The sequence below is a fragment of the Triturus cristatus genome, chromosome 5_1 (assembly GCF_964204655.1).
Source record: "Triturus cristatus chromosome 5_1, aTriCri1.1, whole genome shotgun sequence".
NCBI classification, from domain to species: domain Eukaryota; kingdom Metazoa; phylum Chordata; class Amphibia; order Caudata; family Salamandridae; genus Triturus; species Triturus cristatus.
In genome coordinates, this window is record NC_140587.1 from 262,543,059 (window position 1) to 262,561,940 (window position 18,882).

The window sequence follows — 18,882 nt, forward strand, 5'->3', positions numbered from 1 at the left end:
TACCCTTGGCCCTGTCTTATTAGGCAACATTGAAATTAGACCTTAAATCTCCTCATTTTCTGATCAGCAATTAAAGTAAGCTTCAGGTTAGCCCAGACCTTATGATGATTTTTTTTCCAGCGGAAAATCTCAAAGTATTTTAGGAAGTGCTTATAGTCAGGGCTACTGGAATCATGCAATTTAGCGGCAACTGTGTTTTTCACATAAGTGTGGATTTTCTACATTTGCCACATAATCCATCATCTGCTGCAGAATCTGCAGATATCAACCAAAAAAACAGTTTTCTAGTTCAAATCCATAAAATATATTTTAAAAACAGTGACACGTGTCGGCACGCAGTGGAATGTCCTTCGCAAATGTTAACTGGTCACCTTTCTGTTGCCTATTGCTGTATTTATGGCTCAAACTGATACCAATGATGTGAAGCTAGATAGTGGTAACCTGTAAAAATGACAAAACATTGATATAACAAAATGTGCTGCGCAATTTGCCTTTCCTTGTGGCATAATTTAGTCAACTCTGCTACCCTGTTGCGTATACATTTTATTAGACACAAAGTGTACTCCTTGTATTACATGTACCTAACACAAGTTGCAGCCTCCCCCCACAAGTCATTTGCTTTTTTAGAGTTTATAGAAAAATATTCCTATTCCTGCCTTCTGTTCCAGCAAGGTAGTTTTTTTTTTACAGAAATAGGAACTGTTTGCACACCAGTAAGGGGAACAGTCAGGTGGGGTGGAAGACTTTATGGTTTTCCTGGTCTATGTGCCACTAACTCACCAAGCATTTTGGCCTGATTACGAGTAGGTTGCTGTATTCCAACCAGTATGTAAACCCTGTCTATGCACGGTTGGGAGGTATTTAACAAATAGAATAATTATTAGATGCATTAAATAACTCAACCTTCATTAAATATAGGCAGGTTAAAGCTGCCAAAATTTAACAAGGAAATATGTATGAATTTTGGTGCATTAAATACCAAAATCTGCACTCATAATAGGTGCTATTTATCATACCCGATAAATAGTGTACCCAATGGTATCGCTAGGTGCTATGAATAGCACCTATACTTATAATCAGTGTTGGTGCTGTACAAACTGTTAATCTTTTTATCTACATGAGTCAGGTAAAAGGATGAATGCTTTTTGAATCTATGTACAAAAGGAACAAGATCCTTTCCTTCATTCTGCTCCTTAAATCCGCAGGAACTCTTACAGGTTATAAACATTGTAATTGCTTTCTACTTTTTTTTTTTAATCCTTTGTTATTTGACTGCTGAGGAAGGTTATCAGTCGTTGCGCACTGACAGCAGAGTATGTGGTACATCCTGCAGGTCGGTTGCACGTGCACATCTAAGATTGACTCAGCCTTTCTTCCATTTATGTTTTGTAAATTGAGTACCATTGAAAATTGGTGAAAACAGCACTCTATTAAAGAGACAATTGAGTTCTTGGGATGCAGTAAGTAAGAAGTTGCTACAGATTTGTATCTCCTCTCCTGAGACTCCCCCTGTTTAGCACCAGTATTACCTGCTGGGGTGTGCCATTAGGTCCAGTGCTCTCAGGTAACATTATCCACTCATCTCCAGTCGGAACTATATTTTCAGCGGAGTGATCAGCTGAAAGGAGACATTCTTATCACTTGCAATGATCCAGCTTGGGTCTTGAGAGCCCAAGGTTGTCTACTTCCTGACAGCAGGCTGATACGGCTGATTGCTTCTGAGTCCAGTGACAGATAGGATTCGGTGCTTTAAACATGAAGCCTTCAGTAAAAAAGAACCTGTTATAATCAGCCCCTTGTGTTATCATGTGAGAGTCTCTTAAAGGTCTACTGATTTGTGGCTATTCTTTTCGATGCACAAGGAACCTGCAATTTCTTCTGATAAGTGACTGTAGTATAATGACTCGAGGACCGACATGAACATCATACACACTGAAAAGAACAATCTAAATGAAACAAGTCAGGGACAACTTCTAGTTAGTCCTTCTTTTACACCCAACAACTCTGACCTACCAGCAGAAAGAGAACAAAACGCATATTAGAATGTAATGTAAGGTACACCTAGGTATTAGCAGCCCCTGTAACATGTGACATCTTTAACTTGTCCTGGCTTTGGCATCCAAAAGCACTGTGAACATGCTTTTTATGTTTCACCTTCAGACAGCTTTAGCTCATGAGTACAGCATGAAAACCTAATGTGGGTTTTGGATCAGCCCATTGCTGATCACTGGTTGGGTTTCTTGTCAATCTCATCTGCTTGCTTCTTATTCACCAGCTTTGCTTCCTCTTCATGTGTTTGCGCTCCCTTGAAGCACAGCTGTTTTACATAGTTTTTGATGGGATCCATTTTCTTTCCACTACTTACAATCTGTGAACTACTTTGCAGGTCTCGCTTATCAAACAGGGCAAGTTTTCTGGTTGCGAAAGACTTATTGTGTGCTTACTTACAGCCTGCTGATTGCTTACCAATGGTTGGTTTTAATGTCACTCTCATTTGCTTGCTCCTTAGTCATTGCCTCTTCTTGCATTTGTCCTTCCACTGAAGCATAGCCTCTTTACCATCCTTTTGGTTGGCTGACTTGTATGCTTTAACTTCTCACTTTCAGCAAACTGCTTTTGTCTTTTTGGTTAAGTACTCTATGAGGGTGCATGTATTTTCCAGCCCTCTCCCTCCTATGCTTCTCCCCTTGCTCCAGGTGTCTCTCTCGATTATGTGTTGCTCCCAACCAAACTCCCCCTCCTCCCACATCACTTTCTCCCGCATGTTATTCTCTTCTTGCCCACCATGTTGCTGTTTCCATCATGTGCATCTCCGACTGCCCTCTGTGTTGCTTTCTCCTTCAAATGTTGCTTTTCCTCTCTCTCCCCCAGCTTTATTTATATTTGATTGCTTCCACAACTGCTCTTCCATTGCCCCTCCACCCCCCTGTCTTGTTTTTTAGTATATTTGTTTTTTAGAGCCAGGCAGCAAATTGTTGTTGTCCCCTCCACCTTAATTACTACTTCTATTTCATTTCATTTTTGTTTACCAATCCATCTTGGATCAATGAGTATCAAAAATGGCATTATTCCCTTTGTAGACTGGCGCATGCTGCACAGCATCGCCAATAGGTCTGAAAGGCGATATGTATTGGCTTTGCCACAGCTTGTCCTCTTCGTATCTCACTTTTCCTCTCTGGGGAAGTTTTAACATACCCTTTCACCTTTTTTCTTGACAGATCTTTTTCTTCCGTTCAGAGTCTCCATGAAGTACTTATCCATTCCGTATTTCTCACTGTGGTGTTTCTTTTTCTGTTGCAGTCTTTTACTCCTTGCCTAACTCTCTGGATCTCTTTTCTTCTCTCTAACCTTTCGGCTCTCACTGTCTCTTCTTTACCCCCTTCGATCTGAAACTACTTCACACGTTTGTTCAGTGGGATTTTTGTCACTCTTTATCTCTCTCTTCTTCATACTTCATCTCTTTAGAACATGTTCTCTCATTTCATCTTTTTCAAACCCTTGGTCTAGATACCTTTTTACTCAGCTTCACTACCAACTCTCACACTTGGCATTTTGTGGCCTGTTTTGCTTTCCATGCTGCACATTTCTCCCTCTCATACATTTTCTTTCACTTTCACACTCTTTTTCTCTATCATACTTTCAGTAATCTTTCACTCCTTTTTTATCTTCCCTATTCACAACATAACACTTTTTTTTATATACACTCCCCTTAATGGATCATTTTCACTTCCTCCCTTTGTTGAGACCACCTTGATCGAAAGCATACACTTACTGTTTCCCTTTTCACATCATACGTTCTTCAGTTTGCTCGACATTCATCAGTAGCTCTTAATGTTTTATCAGTCTTGCGCACTACATCTCCCATACCTTCCATCCCTACACTATTATCTCTTCCTTTGACTCTTTTCTCTCACAAATCTATTTCCCTCTGGCTACTATTTTGGGCTCTGACTATTTTCCCAGTGGCGGCTGTGCAGAACAGGGGTGGTGGGATGAAAAAAAGAAAGTAAACTTACCTGTGACGCTGCTGCCGCCTCTCCTCCGTCCTCTTCTCCTGGCAGCATTGAACAGAAGCACACAAGCTCCCAGGCTCCCCGAGCCAATCACAATGCTGCTGTCACCAGCTTCACAGCAGCGTTGTGATTGGTCTGAGCGGCCGGAATGGCCACTCAGGCAGTGCCTGGGACAGTTCTCCACGTGGAGAACATGCTAAGTGCGCATGACAGTTTGGCCGGCCCAAGCGGGTCGGCCAAATCGTCATGCGCACTTAGAGAGTGCAAACAACAAGCCCCGCCCCACCCTAACCTGGCTCCGAGTCCACACTGCTCAAAGAGCAGTGGGGCGACGCACCTCTGCCTTAGCAGAGGAGCTGCCACTGCATTTTCCTCTTTAAGGAGTTTGTGCCATTTTTATCACTGACTCCTTCTCAGGCTTATCCAGGAGGGCATGTAAGCTGTCAGCTACCTCCCTTAAACTGATTGTGTTAAATGTCTTAAGTTACAAGAGCACCAGGTAGGTGTCACCGAAGGAAAGTTGGCCTCACTAAGCATCCTTGACCCAGACTTGACGTGGACTAGCAGTAAAGGCCTAACTCATGGGCGGTGGAATGACATTAGGATTGGTGAAGTACAACACAGATATCGCAGTTGCAATACATATATGAATGTCCAGTGAGAGTACACGCAGCATTTCAAAAACATGTCAATAAAAGATAAGTATATTTACAGAAAACTTGAAAATGAAAGTGGTAGAATATATACACATAGGATGAAGGAGCCTGTAATGTAACACAATAAAATAAAAGACAAGAGTCCCTGGCTAGGCACACTATCAAAGATTTGCAATCTCTAAATGATCACGAACATGTCACACCCCCAATATCAAAAATAGCAAAACCACAACACCAGAAATGTTGGCATCGTTGCTGACTGCAAATGATGCTTTGGAAATGAAGGAAGGGAATCCTCTCACCAAATGCAAATATAGTTTTTAGAAGATGTTTACTTTTCACGATCCTACTGTTAGCAAAGACATTAGAAACCCAGAAACAAACGAAAATGCCAAATTATATAGGGTGTAGGTAGGAACAGATGCCTGCATTTCAGAGATCTCCGGTATTAGGGATCCCGAAAACCTAGCCAAAAAGCAGAAATGAATTGGAACCCTGAGAAAGCCACCCTGCAACTACTCTTTTTCCCACGAGCCTCTCTTTTTTTCACACACTCTAAATCTTTCTGCATGCAATTCTTTTTTATATAAATTTGTCAGACTGTTATAATTTATGAAATATTAAACCTCTAATCCTTGTATTCTAAACCTGGCAGGTAGGTTCTGCACGGTTGGTCATCAATACAGTAATTTACCAAAATATTAATTCCAGTGGCTGCAGGGAACACCTCTTATCTCCTCACGGCTGCCGTCTCTCCACCATCATCTATCCGCTTCTCTGGCAAGTCCCAGAAGCAGGAGGCACACAGGTTCCCCTAAGCCAATTACAGTGCTGCTTTGCAGCGTTGTGATTGGCATAAGCACCGTGGTTCGGCATTCAGAGGTTGACAGGGAGCCTGTGCATGTTTTCCACCCAGGCTGTGTATTACAGCCCGGTGGAGAACATGCTAAGTGCACATGGCTGTCTGGCTGGCCCAAGATGGCCGGACAAACCTTCATGCGCACTTAAGTGCATGAACCACTCGTCCTCCCTGTGCAACCAGCCCTGCCCTAACCCAACCCTGTACCTACAAAAAATAAAATAATAATAATAATGTTCCAATAATTTTATTTTTCATTTATCCTGCGGGGGGATGCTCCTACTCCTTAGCGGAGGTGCTGCCCCAGGTTAATTCTTCATCCTGTATCGTATATGTCTGTAGTCCCCAAAATGACATACCGTCATGATGACACAGACCTATGTGGAGCCCCCTAGCTCTGTTAGCCGTACACATTTTGAGGCGTTTTCCACTGGGAGTACACCTGTCCATGTAGCCACGGGTCGAGCTCCTACACACTGTACATTCATATTTAAAGCTCCCTTCATAAAAAAAAATACATTATGTTCAGAAGTGTACTGGTGCAATGGCAAATTATGAATTACTTGTAATAGCTGAAAAAAACACGGCATTTAACAGCTCTCTAACCTCATGATTCTCAGTGTTACAGTTCATAAAATACAATAAAATTTAACAATTACTGTAAATTAGGCCTTGAACAGCGACATAGTTATCAATGGTGTAGCAGGCACAGGGGTACCGGGATCCACAGGCCTGAGGAGCTCACTGACCCCTGACTATTACAGTGTTTTACTACCCAACCAGAGATAAGGAGTGGAGGGGCATTTTCCTTGCTTGTACCAGGGCCCATGGAACCCTTCCATCCTCACTGGCCGTGAATGAGAACGATGTTGTGTTATGTGTAGAACTACCCACCCTTTCCTAACCATTTTGCAATTCACCCTTTCAGGAAAGGTAGATGGACAGGAATCCGGAGCATCTCCAGCTGTGCCTGACCTATCCGACGTACCTTTACGTAATATTAGTGAGTATTGTAAAATCTGTTCATTTTATTTAAAAAGTAACCCAGAATGACTGACTTCTTGTATTAATTGTGTCCAAAGATTGTTACATTGTTATCACTTAAACATACGGTTATTTTTGGAGGACTGCCTGATAATTCTTTTTCAATATTGAAAGGTACTGTTGGTGTTGTTCTGAAGCTCTCTAGCGCATCCACATCTACCCCAACTAACACAGTAGACTTGAAAGCAATAGTTACATGTACATGTTTGTTTAGTAAATGACCTGAGAGGAAATGTCAGAACATGAAAGGGGATATTGACAAGGATCTATCGCTGAGTTAATGGCACTTTATCGCAGCCAAAGTAGCGATAAACGTATCGCCCAAATCAAAAGCTGGTGTAAACAGACCACAGCACCAGTTTACCCACGATAGCTGCCGCAAAATACATCAACACAGAGGACCCCCGCAACTATCGCTAATGAGATGCAGAATAGGCGTTACCGTGCCAAAAGCTGCGACAACACCACTCCACCACTGGCGTAACGAAGTGAGGGGGCCTCCCTGCAAGGTATGTAGAGGGGCCCCCTCCGGGCTCAATCAGGAGCTCTCTGGCCAGAGTGCAGTGCCGAGGGGGCCCCTTGGAGCTTGGGGCCACCCCGCCCAGCGGGGGCTGCAGAGGCCTGTGTTACGCCCCTACACTCTACAACATTCACAACGACCAGCCAGAACTGCGATAAGAACACAAAACAGGCGATAAGGCGCGTTAGCAGGAGGAAAATAACACCTGCTCTGACCTGGTGCAAAGTCAGACCACAGCCTGCACCACAAAAGGGAAACCAGCCCACAGCCACATCGGAAGGCCAACAAATGCACCCGGGCAACTGAACATACAGCCCGGAGGGCCGAAAGGGCAACAACACCCGCCGCCACCACCCCCAGCACCCCCATCCCCGGCATCCCCCTGACCAAAGACATGCCACATCAGCTACACCTAAAAACGTTCAAAATAATCCGCTTGATGTCTCACAATCACAACTGGTGACATGCATGTGTCGTAACAAAAATGAGCATCACACATTCACTTTCGAAGTAACAAATGAAACTTTATTAACATGAACACTGAAATTAAATGAAGACACATAGCGGCTCCCCTCGGGACAATCCGTAGGTCACAGCCTGCAAGACAAAAATCATGATGAGAAGGTGTGTCCTGCGCACATCAAAGGACAGAGAGAGAGAGCGAAGGAGAGAGGGAGGAAGAGAGGGAGAGAGAGAGAGAAGAAGGGAGAGGTAGGGGGAGAGAGCGATAAGAAGAGGGGGTAGAGAGAGAGAGAGAGAGAGAAAACAAGAGAGGGGGAGAGAGAGAGAGAAGAAGAGAGGGTGAGAGAGAGAGAGAGAGAAGAAGAGAGGGGAGAGAGAGAGTGCCGCCCCTGCGCACCCAGGCCACACTGCTCACCTGCTGCCACCGGTGTGTCTCCAACCACTTGCCGGTATGTATAGCAGTACACCAGGTCACACATCTGAGACAGACCCATCATCTGAAATAGAGTCCAGATACATGATTGGCACAATACATACAATTGCACAAGACAACATCGCCTGCCCGCCCATGCACACCCAGGCAGAGGCACCCCAGCCCCTCCCACCGCCCATCGGAGCATGCCCGCCCATACACACCCAGGCAGAAGCCGGATGGGTGTGGTGTTCGTGCAAACCTGTCCTCAGGGAGTGGCTGTGAAATGCGGACAACTAGACCAGTGACCTGCCCACCGCCGAGTACGCATGCGACGGGTAGCAATGAGGTAGCAATGAGGGCCCCCCCTCGAAGCGTAAGTGGAGTGGTCTTGCCTGCCATACGCCAGACCAGCACAGGGCCTGCAAAAATGACTTGTGGGCTCTGGGCGTGGTTCAGTCCATGTCCGGACATGAAAGTGACTGATGCGTGTGTCCCTTTTGTAGTGTTCACGGGACCCGGTACACAATATGCAATGCAGCACCCTCTGACTGGCATCCCACAGGATGAGCATCATTGACGCAAGGGAAATCACTGTCCCTACATTCATCCACACATTCATACATGAATAATGAAAGACATGACACAGCAGTGTGTCACTGGATGTTTATTGCACATCCAGTGTATTTCTGGAGCTGGAGCGGCACAGGGCAATGCCGACCACACTACACAATATGGGCCCGTGGAGGGCCAGCCAGAATCCATCTGGGGATGACAAGTACTGTGGAAGAGGAAGGGTGCAGTCCGCAATCTGGTCGCCGTCTCATTGGTCATCAAATAGGATGTGGCAGTCCATGTCGCTGTCCAAGGTGAGTGCATCGGAGTGTATCAGGGGTCAGTGGGAGGTCATGGGGCCATGTGCGGCACCAAGCAGAAACAGGCCAGGTGGCAGAAATGAATGCTAGTGCCTCCTGATCACAAACCCATCCATGTTGTCGTCCTTGAATGTGTGCTCTGCCTCACCTGTGGGTGTTGCAGCACCAGCTGGGGCACTGTGTGCCATTAAAACATCAGGTGCCGGAGTGGATACGTCTGCCGCACTGTTAGGCAATGGCACACTAGTGGGCGGAGATGTGGATGGTGTGGGGGCAGCAACATTCATCTGTGCCATGCCTTGTGACAGCAATGCCATGATGCTGATCTGCAGGACATGGTAGATCCCAGCTACATTTCACTGGTGTGCAGCGGTGGCTGCCATCCTTTCTGCCTCCATCCGCACCATGTCCTCCATGAGCCTCCGCATGTGTGCCAGCTCAAGGCTGGTATCGCTGGTGCCCCTCTGAGCGGACAATTGTTCTTCTCTCCACGTCAGGTCTCCAGTGATGTCAGTCAGGGCTCATTGTAGACCATGGGGCGGGCCGAGACAGCAATGGATGGCGTCCAGTTTGGTGGCCATGAGGTCGAACCCTACCCGCACCTGCTCAGCCGTCTCCCTTTGGGCTTCCGGCACACGGCCGGGGGGTCTTGGGAGACTGCTGGGGCCGTGGGTGCCTCCTGCTGGGTGGTTTGGGTGGTGGGTGGGGTCTCCTCGATGCAGTTGGCCAGCCCTGATCCTGGAGGTGAGTCGCGGTTGATGTCAATAATGTCTAGGAGGGCTTGTGCATCGATGCTGCGGTTGTCCTCCTCGTCATCAGTGAAGAGTGGCTGGGACTGCTCTGCAGGGGGTGTTGACAGTGGCCCTGCAATGTGAAGGGGAGATGGTGTATTGAAATGTGTCCACATGTATGTAGCCGCATGGTACAACTTGACATTCAGACAGCATGGCATTGTACATTGCGACAGTTCATAGATCTGGGCGATGGCCCAGAGTCATTGAGGGTGTGCACTGTGATCTGCTTGATTGCGCATGTGTACCATTGTGGCCATCTTCACCTGTTCCCCCAGTACCTGGTGGTCACTCACCCTGTTGCGGTTGTGTTGTGTCCTGTCGAGCAGTGTCCGGTCCCCCGACTCCAGCCACAGTATCCACACTGATGACTGTCAACACCAGCTCCTCCATGTCATCCAGCACGAGCTGTGGCGCTGGGCTCCCACCTCCAGTCTGCATTGCTGCCTTCTGGTTGGCTGCGAGTTTCTCCTTGGTCTTTCTCTTGATGTCATTCCATCGCCTCTTGACCTCGTCCATTGTCCTCTTGTGCTCTCTGACGGCATTCACCTTGTCCACGATGTCCCGCCATATTCCAGTTTTGGTGCCCAATGGCACGTTGGAGGTGACGAACAATTGTTGATGGTGTTCCATCACCTCCTTGACTATGATCCTGTTCACCTGTGGACTGAACTTCGTCTTCCTCTTCTTCTTGTCCTTGCCCTTCCCTGTCCCTGAGGTCCCGGGCTGGTCGTCCGGGGTGCCTGTGGTATTGCGCTCATCCTCTGCGCCTGCTCCGACTGCCTCCATGGTGCTTGGGTGTTGGTCAGTTTGTCTTTGGGTGTTTTTTCTACTTTTTTTTTTTTTTTTTTTAATTTCAAAAACCTTGATTGGCAAAAGGAGGATACACAGGGCGTTGCCCGCCGTTCGTTGAACACAGACAAAGGGCCTCCAAACGGGCAGGACCCTGCACTGTCAATAACACAGCCATTCAGCCGACATCCCGGGGGACCGGCGGCGTCTTGATTACCACACGTAAGACAAGTACACTCTACGAAGCCTGGCTGCGTATTGCAGCAATGCCACAGCGAAACTATATAGTGGTTCAAGTGTAACCCGTCATGCCGAAGGCTGTCATCCTGAACTGGCGGACCCAACACCTCCCTCATAAGGTCCTGACACAACCCAAACACGCTCCCCCCACCCACCCCATGTACGTACACTGTCAATTCTGCCCTAACTACCCCGCCTGTGTGTGTCCACTGTCACGTCGGACACGATCAACCAGCCGCGGCACTCCGCAACTGTCAGACAGCCCACCACTCTGCTCTGTACGGTTACTCGCACGGCGCCCCCGCTACAAAGACCCCTTCGGGCCTACTACCGGCCCTCTCACACGGCCATCGGACAAACAACCAGCACGATACACAAACCCGCACCTCTCATACACACATTCACCCTGGGTCAAGGTCAGAAGCCAATGCGCCCTCCGCAGGAGCACGCGCTAGTTGTGCCCCTTCCTGGGAGCTCCCTCCAACAGCCTGCACCGGGGCCTCAGCCGCAAGATACGTTCTGTATAATCCCCAGAAATTTTTAGGGCGACTCTTTGGTGGCAGCAATTCACTATATATCTCAGCCTGAGTGCTGCAATACAGCATGTCGCTGGCCCATCGTTTCTTGGTGGGGAGGGGCCCTCTCATCCAACAGATTGCAACAACTCTTCTAGCGACAAGTAACGCCATGTCAACCAGGCGCCGCAGGGCCACCGGAAGAGGCTGGGAGAACCCCAGCAGTGCTAAGGCTGGGTTGGGGGCAACTTCAGTGCCCAGGACCCGGCTCAGCTCCAAGAACACCTCAGTCCAGAACTTAGCAACTCCCGGGCAGTGCCAAGCCATGTGAATAAAGTCAGCCACTGGGAAATGGCAGCGCTCGCACTCCGCCGAGGTCCGGAGCCCATACCGATGTAGTCTTTCCGGGGTATAATACACCCTCTGAAGGAACTTAAAGTGCACTAACCTGTGCCGACCGTTGAGAGATATCGTCTTGGTGCTGAGACAGCAATACCGCCACATCTCGTCAGTAAGCTCTAAATGGAGGTCTTCCTGCCAGGCCAGCCGCGCCGTGACGGACTGACGCTCCGGTCGCCGGTCTACGATTCTTTTAAGGTTCGAGATCAATTTGGGCGGTGCGGTCGTTTTGATAATGTAGGTGAGTTCCGGTATCTCCTGAGGCTCCGCCATGCCGGGGCCCAGCGCCGCCGACAACGCCAGCCGGACCCTATGGAACTGAAAGTGCTGCAGGAGAGTGGGGGCGGATGGGGCCGACCCAAGCTGGTCCCACGTTTTGGCAATCCCGTCCACAAATAAGTCCTCCATCCGCGCAATACCCAGTGCATTTAGTGCCTGGACCACTCCCCTCTCCCTTAACGGGGGAAGCCAAACCACCCAATCCACCAGTAGCAGAGGTGAGTACAGCAATGCACAGCCGTGCGCCTTCATCAGCATGTGCCATGCATGCGTCGTGGTTTTGAGGGAGTCTAGTCGCCCCACCGAGCGATCCGCGGGCTAGAGGGCGACCGCAGGCAACGGAAGCGGGTCCGCAAACAGACGTTCCAGGATGACGTGGGGGACATCCGCGCTTGCGTGTATCCACGCGTGTAGGTGCGCCGCCTGAGCGACCCTATAATAACTCTCCAGGTCCGGGGCCCCCAGACCCCCCCTGTCATACGGAAGAGTAAGCACCCTCCACTGTACTCTAGGCTGTTTGCCCCCCCAGGCCAGCTTGATCAGGGTTTGAGTTAGCTGCTTAAAAAAGGCCTTGGACAATACAATGGGGATGTTGGTGAAAAGAAACAAGAATCTCGGTAAGATGATCATCTTCATGATGGCTATTCTGCCCATCAGGGATAAAGGAAGTCGATTCCACGACTCAACATCTTCCTCCAATTTGGCATACGCCACTCCATAGTTTTCTCTAAGGAGCACCTCAGGGTCTTTATGTAGCCGGATCCCTAGGCACCTGACCGAGTCTGTTGCCCATTGCAGTGGATAGTCCATAGGAAACTGGGCCGTAACTGGGTTCAGCGGAAACGCCAGCGATTTGTTCCAATTCCCCCTAAGGCCTGACAGCGAGCCGAACCGGACAACCTCCCGTAATATTGACGAAAGGTTCTCCTCCGGGTCCCGAACGTAGAGCAGCGTGTCGTCAGCATATGTGGAAATACCAATTTGGTAAGTGGGGAAATTAATGCCCTCGTACCGGTGGTACTCCCTGATAGCAGACGCCAACGGTTCCGGCACCAGGGCATAGAGGATGGGAGAGAGAGGGCAGCCCTGCCTAGTCCCCCTGCTGATCCCGAAGGCATCTGTAACCCGGTCGCCCATGCGCAGCCTGGCCGTCGGCTGATAATATAATGCTCCCAACATCTGCAGAAAGGGCTCCCCCAATCCTACCTTCCGTAACACACGCACCATAAAGGGCCATTCCACGGAGTCAAACGCTTTTTCCATATCAAGGAAAATGGCCAAAGCCTTGTTTTACGGGCGCACATGCTGCATTGTCCCCAGTACCGTACGAATGTTATATGTAAGATTTCTGGCAGGGATAAATCCCGCCTGCTCAGGCGCCACAAGTTCCGGCACCAGCAGCGCCAAACGCGTGGCTAGCACCTTAGCGTATAACTTTGCATCTACATTGAGAAGTGAGAGTGGCCGGTAGGACCCACACACGTCAGGTGGCCTGCCTGGCTTCAAAATGGTTACGAGAAGCGCTTCGCGCATAGAGTGCGGCATGCATCCCTCCTGGCATATACTATCAAATAAGGTGATCAGATGGGGGAGGAGCTTATCCTGGAAAGTTTTATAAAATGTCACCGTTAGCCCATCAGCTCCAGGGGCGCTACCAGCCTTCATTCCAGCGAGTGCTTCCAGGATCTCATCCTGCTGTATGGGGAGCGACAGGAACTCCCGCTGGGAGTCGGTTAGAAAAGGCATTTTAATATAGCTAAGGTAGTCCTCTATTTCCTCCTCCATCTGCGTTACCCTGGCGGTGTAAAGCCCCGCATAGTAGCTCCTAAACTCAGCGCCGATCTCCGCTTCACCTGTGACCACTGCACCATCCCCAGTCACCAACTCGTCTATGACCAGGGGTTTCCGGCTATTATGCAGTATCCTCGCAAGTAGAGCGCCAGGGCGCTCGCTCTCCCCATACGTGCGGGCCGTGGCATACTTGCCCATATGCTGCACCTCCCGGTCGGCTTCCGCATGATATTCCGCAACTAACGCTTGGATCTGAGTCTCAACAGCGGGGTCGGGAGACAACCATTGTCTCTCTTCCAGCTGCCCCAACTGAGTCTCTATCACCTTAAGCCTCCCCCGTATAGATTTCAGTACCCCGGAGTGCTTGGACATGGCCATGCCTCTGATGTAGGCTTTAAACGAGTCCCAGACCGTATGGAAACTCTGAACTGAGCCCAGATTGGTGTCGAAGAAGGACTCTATATCCTCCGCCAATTCGCCCCGGAACACCTCGTCTAATAGCGAATACGGTGGAAAACGCCACGTAAACGGAGGGATACGCTGAACTGAGGTGTCTAGTATTAGGAGTAGCGGCGAGTGATCAGAAAGAGTACGCGGGAGGACCGCACAACCCCTGACCATCGCGAGTAACGACTGTGACATTAGCCAATAATCAATTCTGGTGTGGACGTCGTAATGTGCGGAGTAGTGTGTATACCCCCCTTTACCCTGGTGTCTATGTCTCCAGACATCTACTAAATCAAGCCTGGTGAGCTCAACCTGCATGCATAAAGCCGACGCCGCCGGGCGACGTGTCAGACCAGAGGAACGATCCAAAGCCGGGTCAAACGTGAAATTAAAATCACCCCCCACACCATGCGGGCGTGTGCATAGCGGCGGCAACTATCAGCCAGCGCTGCGTAGAACCCAGGATTGTCGTAATTAGGTCCGTACACGTTGACTACCACTAGGTCATGACCTTTCCCAGCGCATCGGGCAATCAAATAACGCCCATCCGAGTCTGCTTCTAGTACCGACAGCACTAATTTGGAGCGAGGATTCACCCAGGTGACCACCCCCCTGGAGTGCGAGGTGAAGCCGGCCGCAACACTGGTTCCCGCCAGGCCTCTCGCCTTAAGCATGTGGCTCGTAAGAGGGAGGTGTGTCTCCTGGAGGAGCGCAAGATCTATATTATGTCTATGCAAGTAATTCAGTACTTTCCTCAATTTACGGAAATCGTTCAAACCCCTCACATTCCATGTCAATGCTTTCAGGGACGCCGTGTCTATATCACCAGTCAATTCCCCTGGGTCACCCATCACCAAAACTCTGTGTTACAGCAATAGTGTCCAAACAGACCAGTGTACCGTGCCACCAGCTGACAATAACCAGGCACTTCAATCTTGACACCAAGCAAGGCCGCAAACAACCTACAATTCCACAGTACGTGCGCTCCCCCCGCCTCCAACCCCAACCCGCCCCCCCACCCACAGCCGACCACCCCCAACCTGGCCAGACAGTACTCCCATACATCCCCCCGCCCCCCAGAACCACAAACACACCCCTCAAACATCACAACCAACCAAACCCCACAAGCTCCCCACTGAACTACTGCGCTAGGGCCGAAGTTACTAGGCAGTGCAACAATCACAATCTGGCAAGACGCCAGTCAGTAGCTCGTCTCCGCCGCCCCGCCCCCAAGTAACCTAGCTGCATAGCGAGCTACGCTAAATCCCCTGTTGGGTTATCAGTGGACCCCCTACAGCGCTCAGCTATGGTCAACCTCACTGCCTACCAGGATAACACAGTTAGCCCCGCCAGGCCCGCACCCCGGGGTCGCCCCACCCAGGATCACAAATCAACAAGGCCAAACGGTAAAACCCCTAACACTAGTTTGATGGGGGGCCACCGCTCGATAACACACAGCCTGAGGGCCAGCAAACGGCAAGCCCAACCCAGTGTCAAATCGCCCGAGGGCTAATGTCCAGGGCAACTTAAGGGCTCAACACTATTCTCAAGGCAGCCACAAACGTCTCTTCAGGAGAGGCACCCCACAACGCTCAAGTGTCGGTACCATCAGCAGCAACCGTCAGATCAGGCACAATTATCCCACTGCGTAAGGGATCCCCCGCCCGGAAATCCTGGCCGAACAGTCTATTTGTGGGCCATGTACGAACTCCCCACAGAACTTAGTCTTGACCCCCCAGCCCCGAGGTCCCCTCCAAAGCGTCCCCCAAAGCTCTGGGGCTATTCTGCCGCTCCCTTGTCCATACCTTCAGGGATTTCAGAAGTTCCCTCGGGTCAGTGAAGAAATGCGAGTGCCCCTGCCTGTTGATCCGGAGCCTCGCCGAATAGAGCATGGCGTAGTCCAGGCCGAGGTCCCGAAGCTGTTGTTTATACGGTGCGAACTGATGCCTCTCCTCCTGAACCTTCGCCGTAAAGTCTGGGAAGATCGAGATATCCATGCCCTCGTATTGCAGCTTGCCTTTCTCCCTGGCCATCCTAAGGGCCACGTCCCTGTCCCTGTAATTCAGGAGCTTCGCGATGATCGGCCGCGCCGGCGCCCCTGGCCAGGGGCGCGGGCCGAGCGACCTGTGAGCCCTCTCGACCACGAACATCGGAGAAAACACATCCTCACCCAGCAAGGCACGCAGCAGTTTCTCAACGAAGAGTTCCATCTTCCCAGTCGAGGTCGATTCCGCAACACCCGTTATGCGAATGTTCGAACGTCGTGAACGGGCCTCCAAGTCCTCTGACTTATCCTGAATAACCTGTAGAAGCTTGCTGAGTTGTTTGCGGTCCGCGTCCCACTCTGTTTGGGCCTCTTCCACCTGCGAGACTCTCCTCTCAGCGATGTCCAACCGCTCCGCATTCTTGTCTACACGCTCCGACATACGGTCCATGCGATAGGTGAGCGCATCTAATTTAGCGTCAATTGCGGTCAGGCTGCCCTGCAGGTCCTTCTCCATCGCCACCAGCATCGCCTTGATGTCCGCGCCTGCCGGGGCCTCCACTCCTGCCTCACCAACCGGAGTCTCCTGCGCCGCGCCAGTGCCAGCAGCCCCTCTCGGTCTGCGCGGATCAAAGGATAGCTTGGGCTGTGTTTTGTCGCCTTTACCCATGGCTATGCCTCTCTGTCGCCGCTCCACCAGAACCACGGCCACCAGTCAGTGCGCCACTGCGCGATCCGGGTACCCCAAGGCAGAAGAAATGTAAAGAGGCACCCAGACCGGACCACCAAATCTCCTCCGGTGCAGACCCCTCCAGTCACTCCTGTGTGCAAGGCGCGGCGCCTCAAGGTCTCTTCGCCAGGGGCACACTCGCTCCTCACGGCAGTCCAGCCAGCCCCCAGGGCCGCCCCTCCACGTGCGCCTGGCACCCCGACCCAGCCGGGCCAGGTAGGGCGTGACTCCCCCGGGATCAGCCCGGCAAGCAACACTGCGCCCAGCGTTCGGCGTGGCTCAGCACTCCCACTCCGGAACACTCCAGATCCCGGGAGGCACAGCGATGGACTTGTCCAGAGTTGCCGCCCGGACCTCCTCGCGTCGTCAGCCCCTGCGACTCCTCCGCTCCCGCTGGAGCCCAGTGGATCGCCTCAAGGGGTGCACCAAAGAGCTCCGTCGCTCGTAGTTGTTGCCAGCCCTGAAAGGCCGTACGGCACAAGGGGCACTCAGGACTCCAGCCCAACGCAGGTAGGGCCGCAGTCGCCAGTCACAGCTGGGCCAAAAGGGAAGGGGGACGGCCTGTACTCCTCAGCGCAAGGTGGGGCACCCCCGAGCTGTCCACACCTCCGCCGATCAAGCCGCCGCCCCTCCGTCGAAGTCGCCGGGAGACCAGGTCTACTTCCCTCCGTGCATCCGCACGTCGGCTCACGCAGCATAGGCAGCCCCAAACTCCAGCCCAGGGATCGAGGCCCGGTTCAGCGTGCGCCCCGTCACTACTCACCGGCGCTCCGGCCGTAACTTCCGAAGCCTGCAGGAGGCCGCAGCACAGTTCCCCAGCTTCTGCAGGGCTTCCCCCGTCAGTAAATCACTGCAGCTCGGCAGCCAAGGATAGTTGGACGGATAAAAACGAGGAGCGGGACGGAGAGCTCCGCGCTCACACGTCCGCCATCAACGCCAGCAGGCTCCGCCCCCCTGTTTTTTCTACTTTTATGGTGATTTTTTCCACCTGCCAGGTGTGTGTTGCAGGCCTGGTGCTGCTTATCGCTGATTTCCTCATCGTGCTTTCGCCCATCGCACGTTTGTTTGTGTTGTGGTTTGTGTTTCTATCTCCATCGAGGTGTTGTATCGCGGACATTGTTCGTGGTTTAGGTAGGCTATCGCATGGTATCACCTTGTTGTGAATTCCAGGTTGTCACTGGGTTATTTTCCCACAATGGGCTGTGATGTTGAGAGTTGCGTTAAGCTACTCTTGTGGTAGTTATCACACGTTCTTGTAAATATACCCCAAAAAGTATTAATCTGAAAACTTGATGCCTGATGCAACTGATTTGTTATAAAAACTGGTGAAGGCTATAGCCAGAGACTAAGGGGCCGATTACGATGTGGCACAGAAAGGCTCCAGGCCGCATCTCGGTTTACTTCCCAACCACCGATCATTCCGGCTGGCTTCTGGCGGGCTCCTTGAGCCCGTTGGCCAGTCGGACCCCGGCCCGTAATCACAAAGGGCAGTCTTTCCACCCTTGGGATGCACGGTTTCCGGCAGGATTTCCATGCCGGCCTTTCCAACATGAAAACCCTGTCGGAAAGCATGGTTGGGGGCCCCTAGCATGGCCCCCTTGTGTGCGCAGCCTCCAGTTGGGGGCCGGTGCCCCTGTTAATCCCTGCAGGGATTAACACCACCTCCCATTTCCTTATGGGAGCATGTACTGTGTCCGGTTTACGGCCATAATACATGCTCCCATCGGGGAATATCAGAATACGGAGGTCAGTCGTTCCCAGTTCCAGACGATGTCCGCCTGACATCGTAATTGGCTCCATAGTGTAGGTATTGCCCTCCAGTATCCTCCTCCTATTACAAAAAGATAAACAAAGCTGTAATTCACTGGTGGAATCCATCCGCAAAAAGACAACACTCAGCTCTCCTGAAATGGGATGTAATTTGCATGGGTTCATGTCCCTAGTAAATGTAACTCCCCCACTTAGTCTCTGAGGGAGTTCAATACCAAATTGGTATTAGAGATGGGAAAACCACACACAAAATTCTAGCTTTTTACTCGTTTTAGCATGGTAAGTTTTTTAGGAATGCATTGC

General features: G+C 50.8%; 1 protein-coding gene across 3 annotated transcripts in view; it reads left to right on the top strand.

The window, feature by feature from the left end:
- Positions 1-18,882, top strand: part of OC90 (otoconin 90) — an 875,163-nt gene that overhangs the window by 352,353 nt on the left and 503,928 nt on the right. For all 3 annotated transcript variants that reach the window (XM_085604908.1, XM_085604909.1, XM_085604910.1), the window contains one exon: positions 6,457-6,531. In XM_085604908.1, the coding sequence (XP_085461034.1) occupies positions 6,457-6,531 (75 nt within the window). The remainder of the gene's footprint in view (positions 1-6,456; positions 6,532-18,882) is intronic.